This window comes from Dasypus novemcinctus, chromosome 3, assembly GCF_030445035.2.
Source record: "Dasypus novemcinctus isolate mDasNov1 chromosome 3, mDasNov1.1.hap2, whole genome shotgun sequence".
Taxonomy (NCBI): Eukaryota; Metazoa; Chordata; class Mammalia; order Cingulata; family Dasypodidae; genus Dasypus; species Dasypus novemcinctus.
Window position 1 is genome coordinate 12,922,949 of NC_080675.1, and position 18,965 is coordinate 12,941,913.

Below are 18,965 nucleotides of genomic sequence, written 5' to 3' on the forward strand. Positions count from 1 at the left end.
AGTCATGCCCACCCCTGTTCTTGGGGAAGAGGATTTTTACTTCCTGTCACCAGTGAATTAGGCAGGGACTGGATCCCACGATGGCCTGTCATTAGTATGGGGAAGGGTTGCTGGTAGCTGCTGCACAGAGAGAGCTATTTACTATTCTTTACTGTATTTATCAGCCTCTTCCTCTCCTCCTTCCTTGGATGCTATACAGTGTTCTTCTGGTTTCCACAGTTACAAAACAGTGGTTTCAGACAATATCTGCCTGTTTAATAGTTGTTTTGGTTAAAGGACTTAGTCCTGGTGCTTTCTACTCTGACATCTTCCCCAGAAGTCTTCCTGTTTTTTTTCTATTTCATTGTCAATTGTTCATTGTTAATTTATGCAAAAAGGATTATTCAGCATTCATCTTGGATCCTGTGATTTTGCTAAATTCACTTATTAGTTCTAGCCTGTTTTTTGTTTTTCTTTTGGTATATTCCCTAGGAATTTCTATGTACATGATTATGTTCCCTGAAAATGAAGACAATTTTACTTCTTCTTTCATTCTTATCTGCTTGCCTTTTATTTCTTTTTCTTGCTTTATTGCACTGGCTAGGAGTGCTAGTACAAATACGAATTAAAATAGCAAAGGAAGATCTTATGGAGAAGCATTCCATCTTTCTTCATTAAGCATAACATTAGTTTTATATTTCTTTGTAGATTCCCTCTATATGATTGAAGGAGTTCCCTTTTATTTCTGGTTTAGTAAGTTTATGACATAAAATAGTGGTAAATTCTATCAAACACCTTTCCTTTTTGTATGAGATGATTGTATGCTTTACTGCTTTTATTCTGTTAATATGTGAATTACTTAGACTGCTTTTTCAATGTTAAACCACCTTTGCATTCCTGGAATAAATCCCACTTCACCATAGATGTATTATCATTTTTACATATTGCTAGATTCATACCACTAAAATTTTGTTAAAGACTTTGTGTCTTTGTTTATAAAGAGCTGATATTGCCACTTACCAGTTAGGGAAATCATAGAAGTCTTTGCTAACCCTGAGACAGAAGGTGTATATCCTGGTGTAGAACTTTTACTAGAAAAGAACATGATTTAGTTTAAAATCCAAGAGCATGCTTCTTTCATTCACAGTTATTTAGTACTTTGATCTGTTTTCATCTTTTTAAAAAAATGCTTAACTCTATTTCTAATGAAACATGTTTGCTTTTATTTTTCGTTTATTTTTTACATGCCATGGCTCACAACACTTACTTTGTCTATAAACTAAAAACATTTTCTGACACCTTTGCATCTTCTAATACTCAGTTAAGACAAGTGCTATGGGTAAGTATTCTCGGAAACAACTTAACTTTATTTCTCACCAATTGTTAATCTTTAGATAACTCTATTGGCTAGGAATTCTAGATAAAGATACTGAAAATGTCCCCAAATAGCTAAAAACCTGGAATAGATTACCTTTATTAAAAGAAAAAATGTGTTGTTTTCCTTCAAATGTTATTTATCTTGATAGACGAATACTTTTAAAATAATTTGTTTTCTTAAAATTACTTTCATTTTTAATTGATATTCAGCTATTATATATTGCATGCGTACAATGTATATAAAATTACAGTCATTTAATTTATGCTTATTCTTAGCAAATCTTAATTGTTTGCAATTTTATCTTCCAGATTGAAGGGAAACCAGACATTCATCTCTTGTCAAGGGAGTTCTGTTGCCATAAGAACATGCTAATGGCTTCTTTATAGACAGAAACAATATTAAGAGCAAATGTATTTATTTATTAAATGGCTTAGGTATGTCTACACCCATTTAGAAGTTGAGTATCATAGGTGACATAGTATCACCTTCTTCAAAATCTCAAACATGGATGCTGTGATACTACTAAATAGTGTCATGGAAGTATTCTTCCTAGAATGCCAGTATACCTATTCTTATACAAATATTTAGACTTCTGTTTTTTAATGTAACATTCTTTTCTGAAAAACACTGAAAAATTGACCTAATAAAAACATAAAATTAATTTTTCCATAATAACATATATATTTCCCTTAAATAAAGATGTGTAACCATAAAATTTTTAAAAATTGAAAAGTAAATAGCTAAAAGAACATACCTAGTGCCCTTGTCTAAGTTGCCATATTTTGCGTGAAAAGCTTGATTATTAAAAGACTGGCTTCGAATCAGTTTGGATTTCTTGATTTCTTTGCCTAGAGTAATAAGTAGAAATAAGGAAAACACAATTTTTAATTCATCTTGCCTGCTCCAATTTCCATCCCATTCCAAACTACCAACATTTTCAGCAAAACAGATGGGTCTAGCTTTCTTTTCTTAGTTTGAGCTGATTGGTGTATCTTAGCTATACTATCCACTAAGAACTACCAAAACACTAACAATAAAAATCAAAAGGTGCTTTAGAACAATACATCTCATCTAATAGAGTGATTGTCTGAAATTAATCTTTATAAATGGAAAGAATGAGTCATAAAAAGAAGTTATCTCTTACTTGTTGATGGGGTGGCAGAAGAGGATCCAGAAACAGAAACAGGGATGCTCTTGGGCAGAGGTGTTGGTGTCTTAGTTTCTTTACCTAAAATAAAGTGTGTTTTAAGTTATATAATTTCTTCTGAATCCTTGTTAATTTCCATAAATATACAAGTAAATATAGAGAATATGGATCGTTATCTTTGGTTAAGTAGCATTCATTATTTTTTCAAATATTCTTACTTGCATATTTCAGTCTTTGTTACTCAGTGATAAATTTAACAACCTTATTACTGTCACAAAACAATTTCAAGATTTCCTTTTGTAGGATCTGAACCTTCCCACTGATTTCCATCATTTATTTATGAATTCCTAACATCTGCACACATTAAACAGACAATTTCCCAAAACAACTTTTAACAAAATGAAAGAAAGCAAAGCAATTGAATATATAAAGTTAAAACTTGGCATGGTCTTTTTAAAATGCCAGGAAGCAGCATCAATTGTGTAACTGAGGTGAAGGCATAGGAAAACTACTTACGTTTCTTTTCAAAGATTTTATCACTCAGAGGTCTTCCATCATTCTGTTGCTTCTCTTTCTCTAATTGTTCCTGTTATTAAAACATTATCTTAGCATTAAAGTTTTGTGGAGTTAAAACAATGAATTTGGTACCAATGCTATAGTGAGCCTTTATTTTCTTGAAAGTATTTAAAGATTGTCAGCAAAACATTTGTTACTATTGGTCATTTCAATATGACTGTTAAGTGGCAAAATGATATTTTTCTTTAAGAAGATTGAGAGACTAGAAAATGGTTTATTGGATATTTTTTGTAAATACTTAATTGAAGGATAATATACATACAGAAAAGTGCAAAATTATACATGTACAGTTTAATGATTTTTCACAAAACGAATATATCTGCATAACCAGCTCCAGATCAAGGAAAAAAAAACATTACCAAAACCCAGAAGTCATATATGCCAATAGAACAAGTAGACAAAAAAAAAAAAGAGAGACGATATCAAGGTCTGAACAAAGGTGACCTAAATGATATGTATATAAGAATGCACATAACAACTGGAGTGCAGTTCTTTTCAAGCATACCTGGAAAATAAAGAAAAAAGATGGAGAAAACAGATGACATTAAGAATTTCCTCAGAGATTTGAACTTCATAAAGAAGAACCAAAAAGAAATTCTAAAGCTGAAAATAAAACACATAAATTACTGGCTTAACAGCAGAATAATCTATTTTCTCCATCATTTCTGTCATTATCTTGATCATATTAATCAGTTATCATGAAGCCCTTGTCTGCTAATACTAGGATCATCTGAGGATGTATTTCTATTTACTTTTTATTTTGGTTTTAGGCCATTCAGTCCTAAATGTTTTTGAGAGCTTGCTGTACTCTCTACAGCTTCTACCACTTGGTAATCCTGAACTCCAATTTTTGTCTTACAAGACTGACAAAATGATGTACCATGGTTTGCAAAGGATTACCACCTACTGTTTTAATATCACAGGGCCATAATTCTCAGGTGAAAAATAAGAAACATATTTTTAAAAGAATCAAACAGAAATTTTAAAGTGAAAAATACAATTATTTGGGGGGAAATTCACTGGATAGGCTCAAGAGCAGAATGGAAATGACAGTGGAAAGAGTTGGTGACATTGAAAATACATCATCAGAAATAATTCAATTTGAGGAGGAAGATATTAAAATAATAAAGAACAGGGAGCAGATGTGGCTCAGGCAAGTTGGGCGCCCACTCCCACATGGGAGGTTCTAGGTTTGGTTCTTGGTACCTCCTGAAAAAACAAAGACAAACAACAAGGAAAACAAATGAAAAAAACAAATCAAGGAAGCTGGTGTGGCACAGCGGTTGAGCACCAGCTTCCCACATATGAGATCCCAGTTCAATCCCTGGCCCCCAGTACCTCAAAAAAATAAAATAAATTAAATTAAAATTAAATTAAAAATAAAATAACAAAATAATAAAATAAAAGAAAGTAAAATAAAATTAAAAAGAACAAATCCTCATGGACCCATGGGAAACATTAAAAGGCCTAACATATGTGTAATTAAAAGACCTAGAAGTAAAGAGAGAATGGGGACATGTGGCAGTTTGATATTATTATATGTATGAATTCCAAAAAGAAATATTATGCTTGTAAACTGGTCTGCTCTTCTGGGCATGATAACTTTTGTTGACTTAAATCCAAAGGCTTCATATTTACTTGATTAAATAAATATTAGGGCTTTGATTCAACCAGGTCATTAGGGCATGTAGCATTGAGTCCCTTGGTGGGATATATAAATCTCAATGAAGAAGGAAGGGAAGAAATACACAGAGGAAGAGAGCTCCGCAGACATGGAAGAGGAATGAACTTTGATCCTGAAGACCCAGGAAGAGATGAGCCATTTGCCTGATAGTTTACAGCTGACCTTGTGAAGAGAAGAAAAGCAGCTGAGCCCTTAAAGAAACAAGACCTCCAGCCTACAGGTGAGATAGAAAGAAGCTGGGCCCACAAAGCCTCAAGAGGAAAGAGGAAGGGGCAAGATGGCATCCAAGTAATACACCATCGTCATCTCTCCTGCAAAGGATGGGCTGAATGATGACCGAATCCTGCCAGAGTGGGCTATTTTGGGAACCTACAAGGCAGGAGGTGTCTGGACATCGATCTGGAGAGACTGCAACAAAATTAATGCTTCCTCAAGGTAAAACCGTGGGTTTCTAACACTGAACTCAGAAGCAGTGGGAAGGTAAATCCCTTCCTGGTAGGGCTAAGGGCCAGAGTGCTCCCTGAGAACTGCCAGTCACATGACAGCATTCCCAAGCCCCGTGTTCCCCAAATGTGTGAACCCCAAGCCTGTGTTCCCTGAACCTCTGCAACCCACATTTCACAGACCTATGTACCCTGAGTCCACATTCTCCTGGCCTCTGTTTCCTAAGCCCAGCACACTCAGAAATCCAGCATTGCCCTAGTCCTCTGGTCTCTGATTAACTCTGGGAGTGGGAGGATTTAGGTGGGAAGGGAAGAGGGGCCCAAGGAGTGCACGTTCAATTTTTTGGTCCCCCCCTCCACCTTCTATTGAGTTTGGAGGAGCATATCAGCTGACTTGGGGAGAACCTAGGAAGAGAGGAGAGGTGAATCTGCTGAGAGAGCCCAATTTACCTAAATGCCCTGGGATAGGAAACTTGGTCTGGGAGAAGGTGGAGTCAGGAAATTAACTAGCCCCCCTGTAGCACACATAAGGGAGAGGGACAATAGGACGTGCTTTGCAGGCTTCCAATAGCATATTTAGGGTTCCTGGCAAGGGGTGAATGCTCTCTCTCCGGAAATTAAGAGTCATTATTTTCTGAGATGAGTTGGTTCACCAGGGACCCATTTGAATCCCTTATGTGATCCCTCACACAGCCTTCCTACTGCCCTGGGAGAGAGGGAAGGTGGAATGTCAGACTCCTAAGCAGTTTATTGAATTGCAAAGATTCCTTGCCTGAGGCCTTGTCTGGTCTGTTTTGTTGGTGTGTTTTCTTATTTTTCCTTCCTCATTATCCCCCATGGCCCCCCTTTTTTTTCTTTTTTCTTTTTCCTTTCTCTTTTTCTTGCTTGCTTTTTTTTTTCTTCTTTTTTCTTCTTTTATATTATGTGCTGCAGGCAACATTTCTTATTTGCTGTGCTTCCTCATCCTCAATTTCCTCTTTTCTATGTGTACTGATTTTGGCTACCAATGCTATCCCCTTTCCTTTACATCTTTCTATCCTCCATCATTTATTGTTTCTCTTACATTCCACCTCTCTTTGTTTAGCCCCCAATATTTTTAACTTTTTATCTCTAATACCTCTATTCTGTTTTCTTTTATCCATTCTTCATATTATTGTCCTTTCTTTTCTCTTTCCCTCACTCCTGACCACACTGGCCTTTTAATCCATACTATATTCCTACTCATATTCAGTTTACTACCTCATTATAGGTACGTCATTTTTTTATTATTTTAACTCTACACAGCTTACGTGAGTTCAATATCCATTCTCCTAGATCTTACATGGTTTTTCTGCTAACATTCACTATCAATACTACTATTATATTTTTCTTTTCTTATCCGTTTTGCTTTCTCTGGCCCTAATATTTTCTTTCAAGGGAACTTAACCAATGACTAGGAAATAGAATAAGAAGAACAAAGTGACAAAGAGAAGACTTAACATGCACACAAAACAACAACTAATCAAACCCCAAGACTAGAAAAAGAAGCTAATCAACTGAATAAACCCACCAAGATAAAATGATGACCAGACAGCAAAAAAAAAAAAAACAAAAAAAAACACTACAGACCATACCAATAATCAGGAAAACATGGCACAATCCAAAAAACAAACTAAAAACCAGGAAGAGGAGTGGAACATCAAACAACTAATTAAAGCTCTGAAAACATGTATCATGGACCAATTTAATGAACTGAAGGAAGAGATAAAACATATTAAGAAAACACTTGGAAAGCATACAGAAGAAATTGTAATCATACACAAAAAGATAATGGATATGACCGGGATCAACAGCACAATCCAAGAAATCAAAAATACACTCTCAGCAAATAACAGCAGATTTGAAAAGGCAGAGGAAAGAATTAGTGATGTGGAAGACAGTACATGTGAAATCAAACAGACAGTAGAAATGATCGATGAAAAGAGAGAAAAAATCCAGCAGGGACTTAGGGACCTGAATGACAATGCAAAATGCATGAACATATGCCTTATAGGCATCACAGAAGGAAAAGAGGAGAGAAAGGGGCAGAACAGGTGTTGGAGGAAATAATGGCTAAAAACTTCCCAAACTTATTGAGGGACATTCATGTATATATCCAGGAAGCACAACATACCTGAAACAGCATAAATTCCAACAGGCCTACCCCAAGACATATACTTGTCAAATTATCCAATGTGCAAAACAAAGAGAAAATACTAAAAGCAGCAAGAGAAAAGAGAACCATCACATACAAGGGAGGCTCCATAATATTAAGTGCTGATTTCTCATCTGAAACCATGGAGGCAAGAAGGCAGTGGTGTGACGTAGTCAAGGTACTAAAAGAAAAAAATTTCCAACCAAGTATACTCTATCCAGCAAAGCTGGCATTCAAAAATGATGGAGAATTCAAAATATTCACAGATAAACAGAAACTAAGAGAAACAAGAAATCTGCCTTTCAAGAAATATTAAAGGGAGTTCTGCAGGAGGAAAGAAAAAAACAGGAGAGACAGAGTTGGAGGAGAGTATAAGAACAACTAAAATGACAAAAGAGATTAAAAAATGAAACAATATATGAAAACACACATCCAAAGAAAATATGACTGATATAAGTAATTCCTTGAAAATAATAACACTGAATGTCAGTGGATTAAACTCACCTGTTAAGAGACACAGATTGGAAGATTGAATAAGGAAATATGACTCATCTATATGCTGTCTACAAGAAACACATCTTAGACCCAGGGATTCAAGGAGACTGAAAGTGAATGGCTGGAAAACAATCTTACAGGCAAACAATAACCAAAAAAGGGCAGGAATAGCTATATTAATACCAGACAAAATAGACTTTAAATGCAAAACAATTGTGAGAGACAAAGATGGACACTACATACTAGTGAAAGAATAATCTTTCAAGAAGAAAGAACAATCATAAACATTGATGCCCCTAACAAGGGTGCCTCCAAATACATGAGGCAAACACTGGGGAAACTAAGTAAGGAATAGATGCCTCTACAATTATAGTGGGGGACTTTAACACTCCACTATCACCATTGGACAGAACATCTCAAAAGAGAATCAATAAAGAAACAAAGACTTTGAACAACATATTAGAGGGTCTGGACCTAATAGACACATACAGAACATTACACCCAAATACAGCAGGATATACATTCTTCTCAAGTGCACATGGATCATTCTCCAAGATAGACCACAAGCAAGGCCACAAAGAAAGTCTCAATGAATTCAGAAAGATTGAAATCATACAAATTAATTTCTCTGACCACATTGGAATGAAGCTGGAAATCTGCAGGGGCCAGAAACCCAGACTTGACACCAAGATATGGAAGTTAAACAACACGCTGTTAGAAAAACAGTAGGTCAAGGGTAAATCTCAACAAGAATCAATAACAACCTTGAAACTAATGAAAATGATAACACAACATATCAAAACTTATGGGATGCAACAAAAGCAGTATTGAGAGGGAAATTTGTAGCCATACATTCATACATCAAAAAGAAGAGCTAAAATTGAAGACCTTACTGCACAATTAGAAGAATTAATAAAAAAAACAACAAACTGGGAAGTGGATTTGACTCAACTGATAAGAGCATACACCTACCACATGGGAGGTCCAGGGTTCAAACCCAGGGCCTCCTGACCCATGTGGTGAGCTGGCCCATGCACAGTACTGATACACACAAGGAGTGCCATGCCATGCAGGGGTGTCCCCCACATAGGGGAGCCCCATGCTCAAGGAGTGCACCCCGTAAGGAGAGCTGCCCTGCACAAAAAAGTGCAGCCCGCCCAGGAGTGATACCACACCCATGGGGAGCTGATGCAGCAAGATGATGTGCAAAAAGAGACACAGATTCAGGTGCCACTCACAAGAATAAAAGCAGACACAGAAGAACGCACAGCAAATGGACACAGAGAACAGACAACTAGGGGAGGAGGAGGAGGAGAGAAATAAATAGATCTTAAAAAAAAAAACCCAACAAACTAACCCCAAAGAAAGAAATAACAAAGATCAGAGCAGAACTAAATGAGATAGAAAATAAGAAAGTGCTCAAAAAAATAAAGAAGGAGCTGGTTCTTTGAGAAGATCAATAAAATTGACAAACTCTTGGCTAGACTAACAAAGAAAAAAAGAGAGAAGATACAAATACACAAAATGAGAAATGAGAAAGGGGATATCACCACTCACCCCACTGAAATAAAGACTATCATAAGAGTTGAAAAACTATATTCCAACAAAGAAGACAATCCAGAGGAAATGGACAAATTCCTAGAAACACATAAGCAGCATAAATTGATGAAAGAAGAAATCGATGATCTCAACAAACCAATCACAAGTAAAGAGATAGAATCAGTCATTAAAAACCTCCCAACTAAGAAGAACCCTGAGCCAGATGGATTTACAGGTGAATTCTACCAAGCATTCTGGAAAGAACTAACACCAATCTTGCTTATACTCTTCCAAAAAATAGAAATAGAAGGAACATTGCCTAACTCATTTTACAAAGACAACATTACCCTAATACCAAAGCCAAATAAAGACACCACAACAAAGGACAATTACAGACCAATCTCTCTAATGAACCTAGACGCAAAAATCCTCAACAAAATACTTGCTAATTGTATTCAACAACACATTAAACAAATTATACACCACTACCAAGTGGTTTTCATTCCTGGTATGCAAGGATGGTTCAACATAAAAAAATTCAATTAATGTAATACACACATAAACAGATTGAAGGAAAAAAGTCACATCATCATATCTATAGATGCAGAAAAAGCATTTGACAAAATACAGCACCCTTTCTTGATAAAAACACCACAAAAGATAGGAATAGAAGGAAATTTTCTGAACATGATAAAGGGTATATTTGATAAACCCACAGCTAACATCATTTACAACGGTGAAATTCTAAAATCTTTCCCTCTAAGATCAGGAACAAGACAAAGATACCCACACTCACCTCTTCTATTTAACATTGTGTTAGAAGTAGTTGTTCAAGCACTAAGACAAGAACCAGATATAAAAGGGATCCAAATAGGAAAGGAAGAAGTCAAAATTTCACTATTTGCTGATAACAAGATCCTATATATAGAAGCCCTGAAAAGTTACAACAAAGCTTCTAGAACTTCTAAATGAGTTCAGTTAAGCCACAGGTTATAAGATCAATGCACAAAAATCTGTAGCATTTCTGTACAATAATGATGAGCAGTCTGAGGAGGAAATTAAGAAACAAATACCATTTACAATAGTAAATTAAAAAATCAAATACCTAGGAATAAATTTAGCTAATGATGTAAAAGACTTATACACAGAAAACTACACAACACTGTGCAAGGAAATCAAAGAAGAACTAAATAAATGAAAGAATATTCCCTGTTCATGGACAGGAAGACTAAATGTCTAGCCTACCAAAGACTAGATGTCTAGCCTATCAAAACTGATCTACAGATTCAAAGCAATCCCAATAAAAATCAACACAGCATTCTTGAATGAACTAGAAAAACTAACTATGAAATTTATTTGGTAAGGAAAGAGGCCCCAAATAGCCAAGGACATACTGAAAAAGAAAAATGAAATTGGAGGAATCATACTACCAGTCTTCAAAACATACTACAAAGCTACAGTAGTGAAAATGGTATGGTATTGGCACAAGGATAGACACACTGACCAATGGAACCGAATTGACAGTTCTGATATGGATCCTCATATATACACTCATCTGATATTCGACAAGGTCTCCAAGTCCACTCAATTGGGAGTGAATGGCTTCTTCAACAAATAGTGCCTATAGAATTGGATATACATATGCAAAAGGAGGAAAGAGGATTACCATCTCATACCTTATACAAAAATCAATTCAAGATGGATCGAAGACCTAAATGTAAGAGCCAAGACCATAAAGACCTTGAAAAATAATATAGGGAAGCATCTGCAGGACCTTGTAATAAGAAATGGCTTCACGAACTTCACACCCAAAGCACAAGCAGCAAAAGAACAAATATATAAAATAGGACTTCCTCAAAATTAAGCCTTTTGCACCTCAAAGGAGTTTGTCAAGAAAGTGAAAAGAGAGCCTACCGAATGGGAGAAAATATTTGGTAACCATATATCTGATAGAAGACTTACATTCTGCATATATAAATTCCTATATCTCAAAAATAAAAAGACAAATAACCCATTTAAAAAATGGGGGAAAGATTTGAATAGATGCTTCTCCAAAGAAGAAATACAAATGGCTAAAAAGCACATGAAAAAATGCTCAAAATCTCTAGCTATTAGGGAAATGCAAATCAAAACTACAATGAGATACCATCTTACTCCCATTAGACTGGCAGCTACCAAAAAAAACAGAAGACTAAAACTGCTGGAGAGGATGTGGAGGAATGGGAAGACTCATCCACTGCTGGTGGGAATGCAGAAGGATCCAGCCATTCTGGAGGACAGTTTGGCAGTTTCTCAAAAAGTTAGCTATAGATTTGACATATGACCCAGCAATTCGACTGCTGGGTATATACCCAGAAGAACTGAAAATAAGGACAAAAACTGATATACATACACAGTGGCATTATTCACTATTGCCGAAGGTTGGAATCAACTCAAATGCCCATCAGCAGATGAATGGATAAATAAAATGTGGTATATACATACAATGGAATACTACTCAGCTATAAGAAGTAATACAGTACAAACACATTTGATAACGTGGATGAATCTTGAGGACATTATGTTGAGTGAAGCAAGCCACGCATTGAAGGACAAATACTACATGACCTCTCTGATATGAAACAAGCAAACCAAGCTGTCTCAGAGAGCTAGAGACTGGAAGATAGACTTAAAGGAATTTGGGGGAGAGAGGAAGGTTGCGAGCTGACGCCTACATGGGTGAAGTCTATGATAAACTGGAGGTAAGTATTTGTACAGGGAAGGGATAAGATGGGGCATAGGGATACCCTTGGGTGGGGCTTTGTGGGCTTGAGGGAGGCTAGGGTTGGATGAGTCAGATGGTCCAAGGAATTGGGGGGAGTGCTGGGGGAACAGTTGAATATGGGAGACTGTCAGGTATATGGCTGAAACTATAATGTTAAGAAAATTCTTTAGAAAATACAATGAGGTGCTCGCTTCGGCAGCACATATACTAAAATTGGAACGATACAGAGAAGATTAGCATGGCCCCTGCGCAAGGATGATACGCAAATTCGTGAAGCGTTCCATATTTAAAAAAAAAAAAAAAAAAAAAGAAAATACAATGAGGAAGGATTACGTGTTTAAGGTGCTTAAGGGGGGGGCATGTGGCACAGGGGCAGACTTCTAGGGATTGTACGAGTGTTCCTTTTGTCATAGTGTGTTATATCATTGGGTTGAGACCCATACAATGAGTGTGAAGGTGTACCCACATCCTGGGGAGACCTGATGTTCTCAAACATAGAGAAATGTGTCTCTCGATAGAATCAGTGGCTCCCAATGGTTAGAGCAGTCTAGTATGTCAAGCACCGAACATTGTTGCAAGTGTCTATAAATCTGGTCCCTCAAATAGTGAAGATTGATTGTCACTGTGGGCCCTGAGAGGAAGGAGAGAGAGGTATAGAATAGATGGAAGCAGGGCAACTGGGGGGCAATGGAAGTACTCCATAAGATCATGTAATGATGGATATAGGACATGTTAACTTATCCCAAAAATGTATAAAAGTCTATAAGTTAAATGTAAACCATAATGTAAAACATAAGGAAACTAAAAATTTTAAAATGTGTACAATCTAAAATATAAACCATAATGTAAACCAAAATGGAACCATGTTTGATAGCTATGTTTCAAACTCTGTATATCAGCTGCAGCAAATATAACATGAACATGTAAAAAGATCATTGCTGGGAAAAGGGTTTGACGTTGAATATATGGGAGTCCCCTATATTGCATATTGAATTACTGTGATCTAAAACATTTTCAAAGACAAAATTTAAAATTAAAAAAAAAAGAAGAAGAAAGGATGTAGACACTAAGGAAGAAAGGAAAGAAAGTGCCTTGCCACTGTACATACAGGGCAACACCTATTAGTGATGAAAGGCAAAACATTAAAAACAAAGCTTTATAATATTTTTCACTTTATTAATACACCAATTTATTTTTACTTTTAGTATTTCTAAATTAGTATGTATTCTATTTCTAAACTTTAAACCCATCACTATATTTCAATTTCCTTTTAATTGAACTTGGCAATATATTAGGTTTCATTGTTGAAAAAGTTTTGGACCACAGACAGGTTCAACTATGGCAGAGGTGGAACACTGGTGTGGGGTGTTATTGATGGGGGGGGCACATGGTTGGGAGGTAGTTCTCCAGGGCATGTATATAGGGGACATAAAAATGTTCTGATATATGTTGGGTATTTTCATAGTAGTTACAGTTACAAACGTCAACTGAGGGAGTGCTGACTTCCTACCCAGGGGAGCTCTGTCACATTCCCCAATGGTACAGAAACACTCTCACAAGTGCAATGGCAAAGACCAACAAGGAAGGATGGTCCAGTGATGAGCCCTTGATACTGATGGCTATGCTTATGAGCCTGTGTGCCTGAAAAATGAACTAGGCCTAGAGCTGTAGGGTGCCTAAGAGTTACTTCCTGAGAGCCTCCATGTTGCTCAAATGTGGTCACTCTCTAAGCTAAACTCAGCATGTAAATGCATTACATTCCCCCCAGTGTGGGACATGACTCCCAGGGATGAGCCTCCCTGGTGCCAAGGGATTACTACCAATCACTAACTGGTGATGCAACTAGAAAGAGACCTCCAATAAAAGGGTCAACTCAGACCAGCAGAATATCTCAGCCTACAAGTAGGATCATGTGTTAAAACTGCTTTTTGATCTTGAATAAAAGGGGGAAATGGCAAAGACAAATGAGTTTATATGGCTAAGAGTCTTCAAAAAAGAGTCAGGAGGTCATCAGAGGGGTCATGCTTATGCACACCTCAGCAGGAACCCAGAAAAAGCCAAAGTAGATACAACCCTAGGTACTGGTTCTCCAGAAGACTATGGAGACCCACAGGGTATATGGTCATGGCAGATGGATTTGGAGTTCTGTGCCATGTCAAAAGGCCCTACTTTGGAATTTGTGCTCCTGAGTGTGATGGAGCTGGACTCATGTGATCTTCCTATACATGCCTCTTGTCACTTTTACTGAACCTGTGGTTGGCACTAAGGATGGTGCACACTCAGGGGACTTGAATCTCTGGACTACACATGTGCCAGCTGGGCCCTGAGCCTCAGCAGAGTGCAACTCCTACTCTCTTGTTTGTTGGACTTACCCAAGGCAGCTAACAAGGAGGTGAAGATGGTCAACCATCACACCAGGGATTCAAGAGTGCCTATAACTGCAAGCAGAAGATTTGCATCCATCATCCATGTGGAATCTAAGCCCCCACTTAATCTAGAGGTAGAGTGGACATCGCCATCCCAGGGTCCACAGGATGGAGGAATAAAATATGGATTAGAATGGACTTACTGACATTCTACTATAAAACTATTGTGACTAGTAACAGAAGAAATTGTAGCACTGATGTGGAGAAAGTGCCCACAGTAGTTGCTGAGGGCAGGGAGATGGAAGAAGAGATGTGATGTGGGGGTATTTTGGGGACTTTGAGTTTTCCTAAATGATTTTGCAGGGTCAGATGCTGGACTTTATATATCCTGCCATAACACACTGAATGAACTGGGGGAGAGTGTGAACTACAGGGTAAACTATTATCCACGTGGTGCAGCAGTGCTCCAAAATGTGTTCACACATTTGTGAATGAGTGCAATGAGTGTGCCACAATGATGGGGGAGGTTGTTGGTGTGGGAGGAGTGGGGTGTGGGTATACAGGACCCTCTTATGTTTTTTAATGTAATCTTTTTTGTGATGTATGTATCTTCAAAAAATACAATTTATAAAAAGGATGGGGGGGTGGGTTATATGGGAACCTCTTATATTTTTTAATATAACATTCTTTGAGATCTATTAACTTTAATAAAAACATTTTTAAAAAGAGGAAAGAGGAAGGCCGAATCCACATAGACATTGCCTGCCATCTTGCTCCAACAAGTGGCAAGAGACTTTGGTGAGGGAGGTAACTTACACTTTATGATCTGAACTGTAATCTTCTACCCCAAATAAATATTCTTTATACAAACCAACCAATTTCTAGTATTTTGCATCAGCACTGCTTTGGCTGATTAATACAGAATTTGGTACCAGAAAGTGGGAAGGTGCTTTTGCAATTACCAAAATGATGGAAGCATTTTATAAAAGGGCAAGGGGTATTTTTTGGAGGAATTGTAAGATGCTTGGTAGAAAAGACCTACAGTGCTTTGAAGAGACTGTTGATAGTAATATGGATGCTAAAGAGACTTTTTAGGATGCCTTAGAAATAAATAATGAAACTATCATTGGAAACAGGAGAAAAGGCAATTCGTGTTTTAAAGATGCAGAGAAAACAACAAGATTAATTCCTGGTGTTTTATGGAAGGCAGAATTTGAAAATGGTGAGCCTGGGCATTTAGCTGAAGAACTTTCCAAAGTAAACTTGGAGAATTCAGCCTGGCTTCTTCTTGCAGCTTATAGTAAAATGATAGGCAATAGAAATAATCTGAGAACTGAATTGTTAGGCAAAAAGAAAACAGAAACTGATTCCAGAATTTCCAAGTCTCTGGAAATGAAGACCCCTGACAATAGTGCCCCATTGGGGACTTGACTAAACTAAACTTGGAACTTGTAAATCAGGATTTAAAATGGAGTTATCCAGAAAAGACTTGTGGAAAGTCTTTTACTGCCTGATGGCTTAGAGCCCTGCTTCCTACATGCTAAACCAACAAACTTTTTAAGATTGCTATATGAACAAAATCACTGTCAGCCTGGAATAAAAGGTACATGGAAGGCAGAGATTGAAGGGGAAATGACTTTAAGAGGAAAACCATGGAAGCTGAGATCTGGAATTAAGACACCGCCCTGGGCCAAGAGAGGATGGTTTGCCTCAGCAGTTGAAGACGTTAGATGTTCATACCCAATGTTCAGGGAGAGTTATACCATCCCAGGGTGCAGAGAGGGTGGAGCACATTCCCCAAGGATTATGGTGGTTAAGTTCAGCACCTAGTAGATCTGAGAGGGGTGAACCTGTCCCCCATGGATTAGGGAAGGCCAGGTAGTCAATTCATTGCTCTGAGAGGGTTGAGCCTGCATGCCAAAGGTTAGGGAAAGTCAGGTGGTCAACTCGTTGCTCTGAGTGTGTTGAGTCTGTTTGCCAAAGGTTAGGGGGAATGTTGTCTTCACTTCACTGTACTAGGGGGTTAAGACTCTAACCCAAAGTTTAGGTAAAATGTGGCAATCACCCCAATGCTCTTGGAAGGTGAGATCTAGAGCATGGTTAATACCTAGATTCTTGATGAGGGTGGAACCAAAAAAATGGCCATTGGGCAAGCCTGTGGAAAGGGTGGATCCTCATGAGGCCCCAGGGACACCATCATCTTAAGAATGACCCTCAGACTTTGACATCTAATGAAGTATGTCCTACAGGTTTACTGAACTGTAGAGGACCCATGACTAAAGTTTCCCTCCCAATTTCTCCTTATGATAATGAAAATGTTTATCCTTTGTCTATTTGTGTATTGGAAGCAGATAAATTGTTTTGTAAGTTTCAGAGGTTTATAGCCAGACAAGTCTTTGCCCCAAGGCAAACTATATTTTTTTCAGTTGATTGTGATATGGTTTTATACTTGCATTGTTACTGATTTTTTTTTAATATTGTAATGTCTTTTTGGAATTCAGAGGGTAGAATGTAGCAGTGTAGCATTATTTATGGATTCCAAAAATAGATATTGGATTATGTTTGTGAACTGGTCTATTCCTCTGGGCATATTAGATTATATTGTATTCAGAGGTTTCACCTTTACTTTTTAAGCAATGATTAAGGCTTTGATTGGGCCATGCTAGTAGGACATTGAGTCCCTGCCCCTTTGGTGGGTGGGAACTCACAAAAAAACCACATCTTACCACAGAGAAGGGAGTTTGGAGTTTTAATGTTGGAGCCCAGGAAGTAGGCACACAGAAGAGCAGAGAGAAGGCTCAATTAGACATGGCAGAGGCCCCAGGAAGAGAGAAGAGTCATTTATCTGATAATCTATGGCTGGTCTCGTGGAGATAGCAGAGCAGCTGAACCCAGAGAGAGGCAAGCCCCAGGAAGAAAGGAACCTAGGAAGCCTGAATCCCTGCCGATGTTGGCAGCCATCTTGTTCCAACATGTGGCAAGAGACTTTGGTGAGGGAAGTAACTTAAGCTTTATGGCCTGGTAACTGTAACCTTTTACCCCAAATAAATACTCTTTATACAAACGAACCAATTTCTGATATTTTGCATCAGCACCCCTTTGGCTGACTAATACAGGGATAATATCTCATCATCAAGTGGAGTTTATCCCAAAAACACAAAACTGGTGTACCATTTGAAAAATCAATGTAATTCTGAGTATTAACAAAATAAAAGAGAATAACCAAATATCATTTCGAGATATGCAAAAATAGCATTCTACAAAATTAAACCAGCATTCATAAAAATACCCAGCAAACTCAGAATAGCATGGAGCTTCCTCAATATGATTAAGGATATCGATAAAAGACCTATAGCCAATATATCAAATAGTGAAAAACTGAACTGTTTCCTCCTAAGAGCAGGAAAAAAGCAAGGATTCCCCACTTTGACCACTTTTATCCAACATTGTACTGGAAGCCCTGGGCCTTATAATAGGCAAAATAAATAAATAAAAGACAGGACCACTGAAAAGGAAAAATTGATTTGGCCTTATCTTTTAAAAATTGTATAATGGTTACATATATAGGAAATCTATAAAACAACTTCTAGAAAAAAATAATCAAATTTGGCAAGTTCACAATATACATAGTTAATATCTAATTAACAGAATTCTAATACTGGAAAGTGAAATAAAAATAAATAATTACATTTACAAGAATGCCAAAACATAAAATACCTGGGAATATATCTAACAAAACCATCAGTTGCCATCAACTTTACACTGGAAACTACCAAAATTATTGTGAAAAAAAGATGTGAAGAAGATTAAATAAATGGAGCAATATGCACACTCATGGATTGGAATATTCAACATCGTTAAGATGGCAATTCTCCAAACTGACCTATAAACCAATACTAAGTAACACAATCCTAAGTGAAATTCCAGCAAGCTTTTATAAAAATTAACAAACTGATTTTAAAATTTATATCAATGTGTAATCTAGTAATCAAGTGGACCAATATGATGGTCTAAGATGCTCCAGGATGCCATTCTCACATGGAATCTTTGAACAACAAGCATAAACTGAAAAAGCCATCTTCCTCAAAATTCCAGAAAAAAAGTAAAAATGTTGCAGTAACTGGGTGAGTGCCAAATCAAGAAAACACAGCTATTAAAACAGTAAGAGAAATTTGTGTTGCCCTTGCTGGCTCTTCTCCCATCCTATTTCCAGTACAGTATGGAGCCAGTCTGCATTCCCACTGTGGGTCCCTGGCCTTGTTCTAGAGGGTGCAGATAGTGGGGTTCCTTTATGTTGGTGCCAGTCTATCAGGTGGTAGCCTGAAAGACAGAACAAGAAAATTCATCTCTGGATTGCCCGGAACTTGTCCTGCAAGCAGAAGTAGCTTGTAGACAGCTAAATAAGGTAAGAAACAATTAAG

General features: G+C 37.2%; 1 protein-coding gene and 1 non-coding gene across 5 annotated transcripts in view; one reads left to right on the forward strand and one right to left on the reverse strand.

Moving 5' to 3' along the window:
- Positions 1–18,965, reverse strand: part of PPP4R4 (protein phosphatase 4 regulatory subunit 4) — a 233,038-nt gene that overhangs the window by 19,056 nt on the left and 195,017 nt on the right. For all 4 annotated transcript variants that reach the window (XM_058292201.2, XM_071213717.1, XM_071213718.1 and 1 more), the window contains 4 exons: positions 3,021–3,090; positions 2,502–2,585; positions 2,112–2,205; positions 1,000–1,070 (listed from right to left, as the gene is read on the reverse strand). In XM_058292201.2, coding sequence (XP_058148184.1) covers positions 1,000–1,070; positions 2,112–2,205; positions 2,502–2,585; positions 3,021–3,090 — 319 coding nt within the window. The remainder of the gene's footprint in view (positions 1–999; positions 1,071–2,111; positions 2,206–2,501; positions 2,586–3,020; positions 3,091–18,965) is intronic.
- LOC111762154 (U6 spliceosomal RNA) lies at positions 12,362–12,468 on the forward strand. The gene has a single exon (XR_002795340.2). It is a non-coding gene; the product is annotated as a U6 spliceosomal RNA (small nuclear RNA).